We start from the raw sequence: 13,551 nt of genomic DNA, 5'->3' as shown, positions 1-13,551 counted from the left end.
GACGTGACTTGCTTGTATGAATGTTAAAGTCTTCTGGTATCACAAAGTGGCTTAATCAGGCTAGATGCCATCAGTGCTGAATGAGTTGAGGTGACAAGCAGTATCACTGGGTTACTGGCTGAAAGAGTGAAAGCAGGGAAGATGTCACCTAGAGAGTGTCTGTTCATTTAGGTGATGATGATGTATCATAGGGGCATTATTGGTACAGCAGAAATATTGTTCCGAATAATGGAATAAATTGGGGGTTTTCAGCAATAGGAAATGGAGGAAATTTATTAAAGTGCAGTGTCAGTCACATAAGAACATAGAATAGTTCTTACTACAAACTCATCAATTGCTCTCTTATTCCAGTGACACCTTAGAGAATCTCAGGGTATTCCTATGAGGTTTGCAAAATGTGATTTGGAAATACATGTCCATCCTGAATATTTTAAAATCAGTACATGGATATCTTCAAGTGAGGAAAATCTCTGTAATTAATTATTAATGGAGTGACTTGTAATACCAGTGACTTAAAGCTGTTGAAAATGCAAATGTCATTGTAGGGTGCAGAAATGGAAGATGCTTCTAGTAAAGATGGACAACTTGATTCATGCAGTCAGTTTTATAATCTCTCTCTCTCTTTTTTTTTTTCCCCTTTTTTTTTATTTTTAACCAGGTCAGCCAGTTCAGGCAGCTCTATTCCAAAGTGATCAATGATAAGCATGATGATGTTATGGCAAAGTTTGGAGCAATCCTGGCACAAGGCATTTTGGATGCAGGTAATTCCTCAAACATTTAAAGCTGCTAAAATTTCTTAAGCTTGTTTGGTTGCAATCACTGTAACAGCAAGTTTAATTTGGGAGATGAGGTGCTGGTTTTATGCCTCTCATGTCATAGTAGCAAGAAATCTCTGTTTTCAAGGAATTTTAGCTAATTAAAGAAATAAACCCTGTTTTGTAGTTTCAGCTTGTATCAGCATGTTTCTGCTAGGAGAGACTCAGCCCAGTCATTGGGGCTGAATTTGTGTCCAGAAGTCTGGAAAAATATAATATTTTTTCTCTAAGTCTGTTTTGTGACCCTTAATGTTGATTTATTATAGTATGGTAGGTTCCTTCCTTATTTTTCTAAATCATCACCTGCTCCAGAAATTCAGAAATCATGTGGTATCCAGTCCTCATATTTTTCTTTTTCTGGTAAAACTTTACGCAACCAGTTTTAAAAATCGTATATAAGATTATATATATGTCTTTAATAACTAGGTTTTGCTACTTTCATGATTATTAAAAGAGGTTGCACAAAGAAGGAAACAGTTAACTGCATCAGTGTTTTTTCAGAAGACCCAGTTCGTTTCACAGACTTTGCTAGACTTTTCTAGCAAAGAAAACATTCTTTCATGAATGTTAATGACTGAATGTTGAGTCAGGAATAGGATTCTCCAAAGCCATCAGCATTTCACAAGGGCTGAGTTGCAGGGCCTATTAAGGACAGTTTCTGTAAGCAAAGAGGACAGACAATGTTTTGAATTTTTCCTTCTGCTGAGGTAGCATTTGTACAGTGCTGTGTCTTCATTTGTACAGCGCTTGCTTCTTTTTCAAGTTTCCAACCACAATTTCTCCCATGTGGTCTCTTGTGCTTAGGCTTTCGCTTGCCATGCATGTCCTTATCCCCTGTAACAGCAGAAACAAGCTGGATTTTCCTGTGCTCTTGAGATCAAGATTAGTCCTGAAGTCCACAAGCAACGGAGCCTCAGAATTTATCTGTGCTGGCCCAGGCACAGCACCCTGCAGTGTGGGTGCAGTGTCTGTGTGAATCTCTGCCTCTCCAGGCTGTGCCATGGGGAGAAGAACATGGTGTTGCCTGCACCTCTCTGCATGGAAGCAGCTTTCAAAAGCTTCCCTGCTGGCCATGTCAGGCTGCTCTGTCACAGAGGACCAGGCCTGATCAGTAACAGGCACCACCTTCATGCCTCCTGGAGCTCAGGCTGAGCAATGTTCTTGGCACGAGACTCTCAGAATAATTTTGGTTGTTCCCATGCTCACACTCAGTTGCTGGGAAGTCAGGGACTAGCTGGCTCTGGGATTTTTCTCTCAGCAGTACAGACCTGTTTTGAATTCTGACCCTTAAGATTAAATCATAAAAATACAACTAAAACCTTATTTGCTTTCTGTGTCACTCATGTATTGTAGAATGATTTGGAAACCAGAAATTCCCTATTTTACTAAACTTTGTGGGAATTTGTGCCAATTTTAACCTCTTTTTCTTGCTGAGAGACTCGGGGAAGGCTGTGAACTCCTTTTCTTAACCTATTGCCACTTTCATTAGAGCCTCCTAAAAGAACAAATTCTTTTTATCGTTCCTATACAACTGGAAGTGCTTATCTGAAACAATGAGTTATAGAATTTAATTATTACCAGGAAGAAAATGTTCTTTGTGTTTTCTGCCATAGCTGGGGCAATTGAATTTAGTTTTTTTGTTCTGTCTTTTTTTGTGGGGTGAGGAGAAAAGTCCAGTTCTCTTCCAATGACAGGGTTTGATTAGAAGTGCAAGATTTCCAGTGTATGCCTGGGAAATGATGAGCTGGAGGTGGGATTTTTGCTCTGACAATGAGGCAGCCATTTAGGCTGGTAGTTTGATGGAAGGAGCGGGGTACCTTGGGAGCACTGAGGTGGAAATGAGGAGTTTGGTCTTTGCCATTGCTGGGGCATTGAAGAATTTGGTCATTGTCATTGCTGGGGCATTGATAAGCCCCAGCAGCCACATTTTTCTTTAATAAAATAAGAAAAAAGTAGACACTAAATTTGACTTAGTGCTTGGGGTTTTTCCCCAAACCCCTCTTGCCTCAGTGGCAGTGTGAATTTTGGGAGATGGACCTTATATTACAAGGATCCCTGAAATTTTTTCTGTAGTGTATTTTGAATTTATTTTCCAAGCATCATGTTACAGCTTTTATTCATCCAGCCAAAGATCTGGAATGTGATCCCTTCCAGGCAGTCAGGGTTGCTATTTAATCACAAAGATAAATCACAATTGTGCAGTATTATGTCTCCCCACCTTTCCTGCTCCCTGCAAAATCCTGGGAGCGAGGGTGGACTGTTTGTGGGTATAAAACAGCAGAAAAAAAGCAGCATGACAGCATCTTCTGCATATTAAATCTGTTGCTAATTCAGGAAATTCCAGAGACTGGATAATTTTAAGTTTTATCTGAATTATAGGTTAAAATTCTGAAAATTAAAGTGCAAAAGTTTGATAAAATTCAATTAAGCTGCTTGTGCAACATTCACTGGGCTGCTTGATTCAGAATATCTGCTGATAACCAGGGCCTGGTCCTTACACAGTGATGCAGTAAAATAAAGTTCAAAGTGAAGATGGGGGAGAAGACCAGAAATTTGAGTGTGCTCTGCTTGACATGTTTAAGGATAGCACAAGACCTCAGGCAGTCCCCCACAGTGCTGTGGCAAATTCAGATGAAAGGGCAAGAGATTGCTATCAGAGAAAATACTAAGCAGCAGAGCAGACCTAGCAGTAGAAAAAGACAAGACCATATCTTAATCCTTCTTCAAAGATGTAGCAGGAAGGAGTTTTCCTGTCAAACAGCAGGAGATGTATTGCTACCACAAAAGAAAAAAGAAGGAGATAGAATGTAGGCAGAGCATCCTACAGGAGGGCATTAAAATGTCCCACCTTGCACTGCCTCTGCTGGAACTAACCCTGACAGATGCCCAAGATGACAGTACTGCTCCAGTCGGGGCTTTCATTAGTTTTGGCAGCAGAAGAGAATTCTGTTTGTCTTTAAAACTCAGACAGCTCCATTGCTGTCTGGCCCTGCCTGAGGTGGCTGTTTGTGTGAGCCTGGGAAAAGCTACTCCAGTTTGGGATTTTCAGCTGCAAAGTGGCCTGACGAGTGGGTGTTTGTGCTTTAACAAAGTTAACCTCCCTGCACCAGGTCTTGTCAGCAGTAATGGACTTGCCTGGTGCCCTCTTCAACTCAATGCACTCTGTTTATCAGCAGACAGAAGATCAGATTAACACTTTCTCACTCTGTCTGCAAGTCTAGTCTTTCAATTTTGTTTCTAGCTGGATGTTTCTGCACTACATCAACATATGGAGTTGTTTGGGTCTCTGCTTTTCAAGTACAAGTCTAAGACTTGGTTGTCTGGCAGAGATGTAATTTTTCTGCAAAGGCTGCAGGAGCTTGTCTCTGTGCAGCTTAGATTGATAATGTCTAGAAACAACTTCTGAAGTTGCTGCTGTTTACTTTTTTTTTTTCACTGAGATGGTGTAGAATAAAAAACTAGGCATATTTCTTCTGAATGACTGATAGTTCAGGGAGGCAGTTGCAGAAAGAAAAATTTCTGTATGCTCAGCTGTATCTGTTCTGTGTTCCTCCTGAGCCTTGTCTTGTGGATTATTTATATGCTGTGTTTTAAAACTGTTTATAGCAAAAGTTTGCCTTTTTCTCCCCCTCTCACTGCCTGTACTTTTGTCTAACCTGTATCCTGGCAAAATGAGCATGGAAGAAGGGCTGTATTCCCTGATTGTCTGGGTACTTTAGAGCAGTGTGGTCGCTGTGCTGTACATCTGTTTTACTGAGTAAGCTGAGCTCACAATGAAGGAGGGAGGTGTGTTGCAGAGGAGGAAACTGGCAGCACTGTGGCCTGTGCAGGCCTTTGGCAGCAGCTGTTTGACAGTCGTTGCTCAGGTGTCTTTGTGGAGTACCCGGGAATCAATAATTCACTGACTTTTGTGATTCCTTACAGGGGGCCATAACGTGACCATTTCACTGCAGTCGAGGACAGGACATACGCACATGCCTTCTGTGGTGGGGGTTTTGGTCTTCACCCAGTTCTGGTTCTGGTTCCCTCTGTCACACTTTTTGTCACTGGCGTTCACCCCAACCTGTGTCATTGGCCTTAACAAGGATCTTAAGGTATGTAATGAGAAGAGAGAAGAGACTGAAAAGTTGCTTGGAATATTTGAGTGGTCTGCAAGGCATGTTCATGGATTTGTTGGTTTTCTTTGCATGCTTCTGACTTGTTTGTGCTAGAAAAGGTACTAACTAGAAGAAATCTGAAAAACTGGCTTAAATTGCAGAGCTTCTGGTGGGAATGAGAACAAGAAAAATGTAGAGAGCAGACACTGACCTCTTTCCTTCAAAGTAACTTAAAAAGAAAGGAACTCTATTTAGAATATTTTGGCAGAGGCCACCCCATTATCACTTAAAGGTCAGGGTTATTTTTTTAAAAAGTGTGTTGCCCCCCTGGCCTCCCAGATAAATTATGTGATGTTCTCCCCTAGGAAAGCTAGCAGTGGGAAAAGAGGATTTGTTTGGATTCCTTGAGGACTAAACATTAAACTGAGCAGCCACGGGTACTGCACTTTTCTTGTGCATGTGTTCTTCCAGCTATCAGCTGTGGTACAGCCCCTGTAAGCTGTGTACCATGCTGGGCCTCCTGTGCTGAAGAACTAAGCTAGGAAGTTCCACAAAAAAACTTCTGGATGTGGCAGCATGGGGGTGTTTAAGAACTTGGATTGGCTATCAAAAGATGCTTTCTATCCTTGCTTAAGTAGCCAAGAGTAAGAGAATGTGTGTCACTGGTAACTCAGCCCCAAATGTGCAGTCCTTTGGCAGGGAGGGAATGTCAGTGCTTGGTTTGCCCTCGCGTGCATTGACAGAGCAGATTTTCACTTAGATCTTAAACCAATTTTGTGTTAGTACACACAAACACAGCAACAACATCAAAACCACAAAAGCTTTGAAGCAATGAAAACAAAGCATGGTGTGAATAGGATAGAGTGTATGGAGAGGGCTAGGAGAGCTTGCCAGAGTCAAATTATAGAATAATTAAATAACATTGTTCTAGTTGAACCACTGCCACTGATAACAGTTTCTCAGCTTCCGGAGAGGGAGAAGGGGAAGCTTGTATTCTTTAGAGGATCTGTGTTTGTCTCTGCTGGAAGGAAAATGAAGCTAAAGTAATTATTCTGCTGTGGATTTTTCCCCTGCTTTTCTAGTTTCTAACATTGTTTTAAACTCTTTGTCTTAGATGCCAAAAGTCCAGTACAAGTCCAACTGCAAGCCGTCCACATTTGCCTACCCCCCACCTCTTGAGGTACCAAAGGAAAAGGAGAAAGAAAAGGTATTTGAGCTGGCTTTCTGTGTAAAGACTAACCTCTTCTCCCTCCTAGTATAAACATTGACTTTGGTGGTACTACTAGGGAATCTAAAAAGCAAAGGAAAAATTGGCAGGTGCTGTAGTCTCTGAAAGAGAATGCTAGGTAAATTTTCCTGCTGTGCCTGGGACTGCTGATGATTGTGGCATACAAGTGCTTTGCTACTGAATTGCTGCATCCTCCCTTGTCTGAAGTGGTCAAGCAGAAGTATTGAATAAAAAACCTGCTTTCCATGCCCTACTGACTTGTGTGTGCAGCACCCAGCACAGCAGGGTCCTTTTCTGTGACTTGAGCTCCAAAATGCTGCTCCAGTGCAACCATTGAGAATATTAGGTGAGACACTTCTCAAATAGTCCCATATGGAAGGAGCAGTGGGCCCATGAGCTAGAATAATAGATGTCAGCTCCATGGATTGCAGACAGGTGAGTGTGGCACTGAGAATAACTCGGTATTGAAAAGGAGAAGATGAGACCTGTGGGGTCACGAGTGGGACAATAGTGGAAGAAATTTGTCTCCTGGCACAGGATGGTAAAAGCTGTTGAGCAGAGCAAAGCAGCAGGCAGAGCAGCCCTTAGGGAGCAATTGTGGAGCAATGGAGACCTCAGGCATGTCATGCTGATGAATGACATGGTGTGAAAACTGTAAAACATCTTACCAGAATTGACTGCTGGACAGGACAGATTTTCAGGCCACCGAGGAATCCAGAAATTAACTCTGATGAAAGGCAAAGCTCACTGCTTATAGCTGTTTTCTTGCCTTTGAATAGGATGAGAATTGGACAAATCTTTTCTCTTTAAACTTCCCTGGCCAAAAGTTAAAATGTGCCAAGAGCCCACATTTATTCTCATCAGCAATGTGACAAATGCTGTTGCTCCCTGACCCTCTCAGAAAGTTTCTGCCATTTGTTCCCAAAAGACTCCAGCCTGGTGGGCTGAAACTCAGTATGCTGTGTTGGGTCACACTGAATGCCTCCTCTGTTGCCATATCCAGGTTTCCACTGCTGTGCTGTCCATCACTGCAAAAGCCAAGAAGAAGGAAAAGGAAAAGGAGAAGGAGAAGAAGGAAGAGGAAAAGATGGAAGTGGTGGGTGCACACTTTGAAACTTAAATGTCTTCTGCCCCCCACCCTCATAAATGTGGAATGTGTGTCATGAAAGTTGACATCCACTGATCTCTGTCCTCTTGCAACCTGTGTTATGAGCAAAGCACTGATACACATTGCTGCAGACACTGGTTAGCACCTTTAGTCTGTGTGTGCACTGTTAAAAGCAAGAGATGCTATTAATTGTGAATCTTGTTATTTTTGATAAATCTTCCTCAGTGTTGTTAAGTACCTGGCTTCCTTAAAGGCAAAAGCTTGTTTTTACAGGTTTTTGTGCCTTTAACTGCATGAACCTTGTGAGTACTATTTCATTACCTACAGGTTTTACACACTTATCCAAGTAATTTTCTTACTAATGCAGAAAAGGCTTAATAATTTCATATCCTTGGGACCTCTGACCTTTTATAAAGAAGTGTTGTAGCAGTTGTTGAGAGTGTCTCATTTACCTTGAGAGCACTGAAGAGTTTAAACATTCTGGTTTGCACATGCTTATATCTCCTATTCTGAAATGTTCACCTTTTTGACATTTATCCACACCCAGCTCAGAGCCAGCTGAGGTTTGAGCACAGGTTCCATATGCTGCTCAGTAGTTCTGGTGATTGCTTTGGTCCTCTGATGATTTCTTTCAGCTCATAGACCTGACACTGGAAGCTGTCATCTTCATCTGTGAATAATGTGTCATCCTGGAGCAAGCTGAGTAATGGAGAAATTAATTTTTGATGGTTGCTGTAATTTGCAAAACATATGGCAGCTAAAATTCTTGTAGTACTGACAAAAGACTTTCTTTTGTGCCCTGCTCATAAACGGAGATATTCCAAGAACAACTGTAAGCTGAAAGTGCATTGTGGACCCATAGAATTCTTTGGGTTTGAAAGACCTCCAAGTCCAATGTAACCCCAGAAACGACAAGGTCGCCACCAAATCATGTCCCCAAGTCATATCTACACATCTTCTGAATACCACCACAGATGGTGACTCCACCCTCCCCTGGGCAGCCTCTGCAAGTGCTTGACAACCTTTTTGAAGAAGAAATTTTTATTAATATCCAACCTAAACCTCCCCTGGCACAACCTGAAGTAATTTCTTCTTGTCCTGTGTCTTGTTACCTGGGAGAATGACCCCGTCAGGGAGTTGTAGAGAGTGATAAGGTCCCCATTGAGCCTTCTTTTCTTCAGGATGAGCCCTGCCAGCTCCTTCAGGTGCTCCTCACAGGTCTTGTGCTGCAGACCCTTCTCCAGTTCTGTTCCCTTTTCTGGACATGCTCCAGCACCTCAGTGTCTGTCTTGTAGGGAGGGGCCCAAAACTGAGTACAGGGTTCAAGGTGTGACCTCACCAGTCCCAAGTACAGGGGACAGTCACTGCCCGGGTCCTGCTGTCCACATACTGCTGACACAAGCCACAATGCCATTGACTTTCTTGACCACCTGAGCACATGCTGCCTCATGTTCAGTCACTGGCAACCAGCACCCCCAGGTGCTTTCCCTTTTGGCCTCTTTAATTTAAATTTTAGTCTAACAAACCCCATACATGTGGCATAAGATCAAAGGTCTGTATGCAAAATAACCTAACACCATAGGTGTGGCCACATTGTAGACACTCAGTGTCATGCAGCTGGCCCAGAAAATTCATCATCTCATGCATGCAAGGTATAATCTCTGGGTTTGGGTTTTGTTCTCATTTGTCAAGTTTTCTTGTCACCAAACATTGCCTTTTCTTTGAATTGTTCTTACAGTTCTATGTAGTAAGCAAAATGTGCTGAGCAGATGCATATTTCTACACAAATTGCTACAAACTACATTTAAGTGCAGGTGTTGAGAGGAAGCAATATATTAGAAGGGGTTCACATGTTGTGTCCATGTGTGTGGCCAGATTTTTGAAGTTTATTTGGCTAAACCGAGCAGAAAAGCAAGGATAGTAAACAGGGAGCTTGCTGCCACCTGCTGTGTTTGAGTTGAGTGTTCTGCCATTGTCCTGATGTTTTAGAGGTATCATTACTTTCCTGTTTCCCTCTTATGTCTGTTATATGACTAGTAATCCACAGCTTCCAAGGGATCTGCACAGCAATGAGCAGCTGCTGTGCCAGAGAAAGTCCTGTCTGCTGTTACAGGACGTGCCATGCATTCACTGGTGTTCCCGATAGTTTCCTATTGGTTGTTCCCATCTTTTCTGCTTTTTTGTTTTTGTTTGCTACTCAAATGTGTCTGAGCAAGAGGGAAAAAATGACCCACCTTTTGAAGTATGTAAAGGATACTGGTTTTTTTCCTTCTGCTTTTCTCTGTAACTGTTGAGTCATTGATAAGAGAGGGATTCACTGTAATTCCCTAGCGAGTTGCTGAGGCCGAGTCATTTTGGGTGAACTGCTGTCACTACCAGTACTGTGAAATGTCAGTGACAGCTTCCTAGCTCCAAAAATACAAGAGCAGCTTTTGGCAATTTTCATATGCTCAGTAATGATATTAAAGAATCTTCAGTTGTGACAAAAAATGATGACTGAGTTTACAGAAAAGGTAGGAGAAAGGGAAAGCAGAGGTTAAACTGTTCCACTGCTACCTCTCACTGAACTTGCTTTCCTATGCAGCTGAGGGTGAGGCATTGCCCTGCCAAGAGCACTTAGATCCATGCTGGCATTTTCTGTGCCAGCTGATAGATAAATATTAGCATGTTCCTCAGCAAAAGAATGGTTTCTCACCACCCTGTGAAATTGCTGCCTGACTGTACCTTACCTTGCTAAACTGTGAAAGGTTAGAGGTTACTGCTGAAATCATGTTGATCTCTTCTCCCTCCACAGGATGAGAATGAAAAGAAGGATGAAAAAGAAAAGAAAAAAGAGCCTGAACCAAACTTCCAGCTTTTGGATAACCCAGCCAGAGTCATGCCTGCTCAGCTCAAAGTTCTCACTATGACAGAGAGCTGCCGGTACCAGCCTTTCAAACCAGTAAGTGTCACCTTCCCAGTCCATGTGCTTGGTGAGCATTCCCAGTGCTGGGCTTGTTGTAAGGCCCAGAAGTTCTGTGTGTACATGAGAACTCACGGTTGGTGCAGCACTGGAATGTGCTGCACAGATTTGCAGCTTTGCTGCTGTCATATTTCCTTTTTTAATGTCCCTCTCTGCAAATGGTCACAGGCAGTTCTAGTTGGGGGAAAGTCAGAGCTGCTGCAAACCTTTTTGCCATGCTAATGCTGCTTTATTTTTCTTTCTTCTTGTACCTGTGTCAAATGTGTGGTATGAAAATCAATCAGACATACTCTGTGTATTAATAACATTACTGGAAACATAAAGACTGAGCCATGATGTTTAAAATAGGTGGAGAAGTTGTACAGGTTCAGTGTCAAAACAGTGAAATACATTAGGACTTGTTCTGGAGCTTTATTACCCTGCAGTGGGATTTATACCTACATGGAGGGCTTTTATCATTGAACATACTTCCTACTGAGTTACATCTGGCTTTAGAAAAGTTCCTTCAGCTCCTGTAAACATAGAGAAGAGAGAGCATGTGATTGTCAGGTGGAGAATGAAGAAGGTCTTTTAGCACTCAGCCTAAGGGGTACCTAACTTGTCCGTGAGATGCTCAGATATATTGCAAATCTGATAAGCTGGCTCCTGAACTCTAAATCCCCTGAGTCAAAGTCTTCTGCCCTTTATTTTTATTCAAGAAATAACATGCTTGACTTAACCCAATTTCCAGGATTATGCATGGGAAAATGGTGTTCAGTAGTAGTAATACTTTTTCCTGGAAAATAGTGATGTTTTTAATAAATGGATTTCCTGGAATTCCATCAGCACATTGGAATTCTCTGTGTGCTGTTCCCTTTTGAAACATCTCCTTTAGCAAAGCAGCGGAAGGGTTTTTTTAGTTTCTACCCTTTAAAACGAGGTGACCCAACTGCTGTTTGGATTGGGAAGATCTGCTGTGTGTTCCAATGAGTGTCCACTCACTGAAATGTGTCTGTTTGCTACAATTTCAAAAGAAGCAGAGTCCTTGGTGGGGGAGTTCAGTTTCCTGCCTTAAAGCCCCATAAACTGGTTTTGAAGAGAACAGAACAGTGCAGTTTTTGCTGGGATTAGGGTGTGTAACCAAGGAGCCTCTTGGAATGGAGCCATTCTTGACCTTTGCTCTGCTTTGGGAAATGCCAGAGTAAAAGACCTCTTTGAAATGCTGTTTATAGCCCGAAATCCTGCCGTGGCCAAAGCCCTGATCCCAGCCAGGCGTGACACAGCACTGCCTCTTTGCGCCTTGTGTTTCACTCCCAGAGGTGCTGCAGCCTGCCAGTGTGTTTGGTTGTGATCTTTGTAATTAATTCCCCTTTGTTTTTGTGAGGTTCTGCTAATAGCATTCCTCATTCTGTGGAAACAAGTGATCAGATTAGTCTCTGTTTCAGAGAATCTCCTGGGAGGCAGCTACACAGAGAGGCTTCACTAAGTTTTGTAAACCTGAAAAGATGAGCCTTATAAAGCTGTTACAGTTCAATTAGTTTTCATGTGGAAAGCCCCAGCCTGGGAATAGGGAAAAGCTGTGAATCCAGATGTCACTTTCTATTGAACTGAGACCTAGATAGAAGAAATATAAAAAGTACCCCTGGACAGATGCTGCCCACTCTGTTCCATGCCCTTATCAGGCAGAGATCCAGGTGAGTGTCAGATGCTTTGCTCTCTGAAACTCACTCCTGCTGAGGAGTCTCTTATGGCCTAGGTTAGACTCTGTGGCCACAAACACTCCACCATGAGGCAGAGGCAAGCAGCTCTAAATGCTCATGGCACTTGTTTTGCAGCTTTCCATTGGAGGCATCATCATCCTGAAGGACACCAGTGAGGATATGGAGGAGCTGGTTGAACCCGTGGCAGCTCATGGTCCGAAGATTGAGGAAGAGGAGCAAGAACCTGAACCACCAGAGCCCTTTGAGTACATTGATGATTAAGGCCTGAGGTACAGTGTAGTGTGCAGAGTTGCCTTTTTAAATCCCAGTGAAGGAAAAGCCTCTTTGTACCAACTGGAGCAGTTACCAGCACTCAGCATTCTTGGTTTAGCTCTTTGACAGCTTCTGTGGCAGATTTAGAAAAAAGTTCTGTCCTAATTTTAAAGAGTTTGGCAGCTTAGAAGTCCACAAGTTCATTCTTTTTGGTCAGACCTGACCCTGTTGTACTGGATCTGCTCTCTAATCTGGCAGGCTTAACTGCTCTAGAGTAGAGCCAGGCTGGGCAGGGAGCAGTGCAGGGGACTAGTCAGCTCCTGAAAGATGGTCCCAGAGGGGCAAATAGTTTACATAACAAAGCTGTCATCTACTTGACCTCAGGGTTCCAGGATTTGTCAAAACAGAACTACTGTTCTGCTTCCTGGAGTTGCCTTGTCTTCCCAGCAGTTCTTAGCAAAATTTAAAGGCACTTCAGTCATGGCCTCTGAATGCTAGTAGTAGATCTGTTGCAGGCAATAAATGGTGCAGTTCTCACGTTCCTTGGTTAAACTGCCTGAATGGATGTGCAAGTTTCTCCCTGAGAGGCAGAAATCCAGTTGCTTTATTTCCAAATATGGGCTGGCGTGTCTCAGGACTCCCACGAACAGAGATTATGCACTTGAATTGGTGGATGGGCAGGGGAACAATCTCCTTGCTAAAAACTGTAAATGTTGTGTCAGTGACAGGTTCGGGTGAGTGTGTGGGGTCAACCAGATGAAGCCTCAATTAAATGCATTTGATTTTCTGATTTCTCTCTCTCCCTTCTCCAGGGTCATCTGAAGAAGACACTATGCTTGATATCAGAGAGACAGGCATGAAGACCTTCCTATTGAGATCTGATGTTCAGTGCATGCAGCCCCAATCTGTGCTGAGCTGAAGCTGATAGTCTGTGTTTTATGGCTGAAGAACAGATATATGCTATTTAGTGTACTCTTTCACAAAACCTTGTTTTCAAATAAATATATTAAAAACTCTTGACATAAAACTTGCTTAAAAAAAAAAAAAATAAGCTAACAACTTTTATGCTCCCAAAATGTTAAAAACTAAATTCAAGTTGTGGATCCTTGTCCAGCAGAGCTTGATTGACTGCTTCTCTGTGCAGTCATTGGGATCTGTGCACACCTCTGCACTTGTTGAGGCTGAGCAGGGTCACAGCTGCAGCCTGGCCAGCCATAGCACTGATGCCACAGAGGGCAGGTTTCTGCTTGCCAGCAGCTGCACAGATGAGGTCTGCTTCCTGATTCCCTCTGTGATCTTCCCCCTCACTTATCCCAGTATTCATGTGATGGTGTGGGGTGACAAAAGGGCTCTGGGTGTTAATGATGGGGAAACAGGGGCGTGTTTCTC

At 42.8% G+C, this 13,551-nt stretch overlaps 1 protein-coding gene across 1 annotated transcript in view; it reads left to right on the top strand.

Annotated features, from left to right (window-relative positions):
• PSMD1 (proteasome 26S subunit, non-ATPase 1) overlaps positions 1–13,200 on the top strand; it is a 64,478-nt gene extending 51,278 nt beyond the window's left edge. The window contains exons 19-25 of the mRNA XM_039713435.1: positions 659–761; positions 4,740–4,909; positions 6,027–6,119; positions 7,144–7,236; positions 10,043–10,189; positions 12,025–12,179; positions 12,975–13,200. Of these exons, the coding sequence (XP_039569369.1) occupies positions 659–761; positions 4,740–4,909; positions 6,027–6,119; positions 7,144–7,236; positions 10,043–10,189; positions 12,025–12,171 (753 nt within the window). The 3' untranslated portion in view covers positions 12,172–12,179; positions 12,975–13,200. The remainder of the gene's footprint in view (positions 1–658; positions 762–4,739; positions 4,910–6,026; positions 6,120–7,143; positions 7,237–10,042; positions 10,190–12,024; positions 12,180–12,974) is intronic.
• The last annotated feature ends 351 nt before the right edge of the window (positions 13,201–13,551 follow it).

Source organism: Passer montanus, unplaced genomic scaffold (genome assembly GCF_014805655.1).
Source record: "Passer montanus isolate IOZ18808 unplaced genomic scaffold, ASM1480565v1 scaffold29, whole genome shotgun sequence".
Classification (NCBI taxonomy): Eukaryota; Metazoa; Chordata; class Aves; order Passeriformes; family Passeridae; genus Passer; species Passer montanus.
The sequence above is the reverse complement of the archived record's forward strand: the minus strand, read 5'-3'. Positions and strand labels throughout refer to the sequence as shown.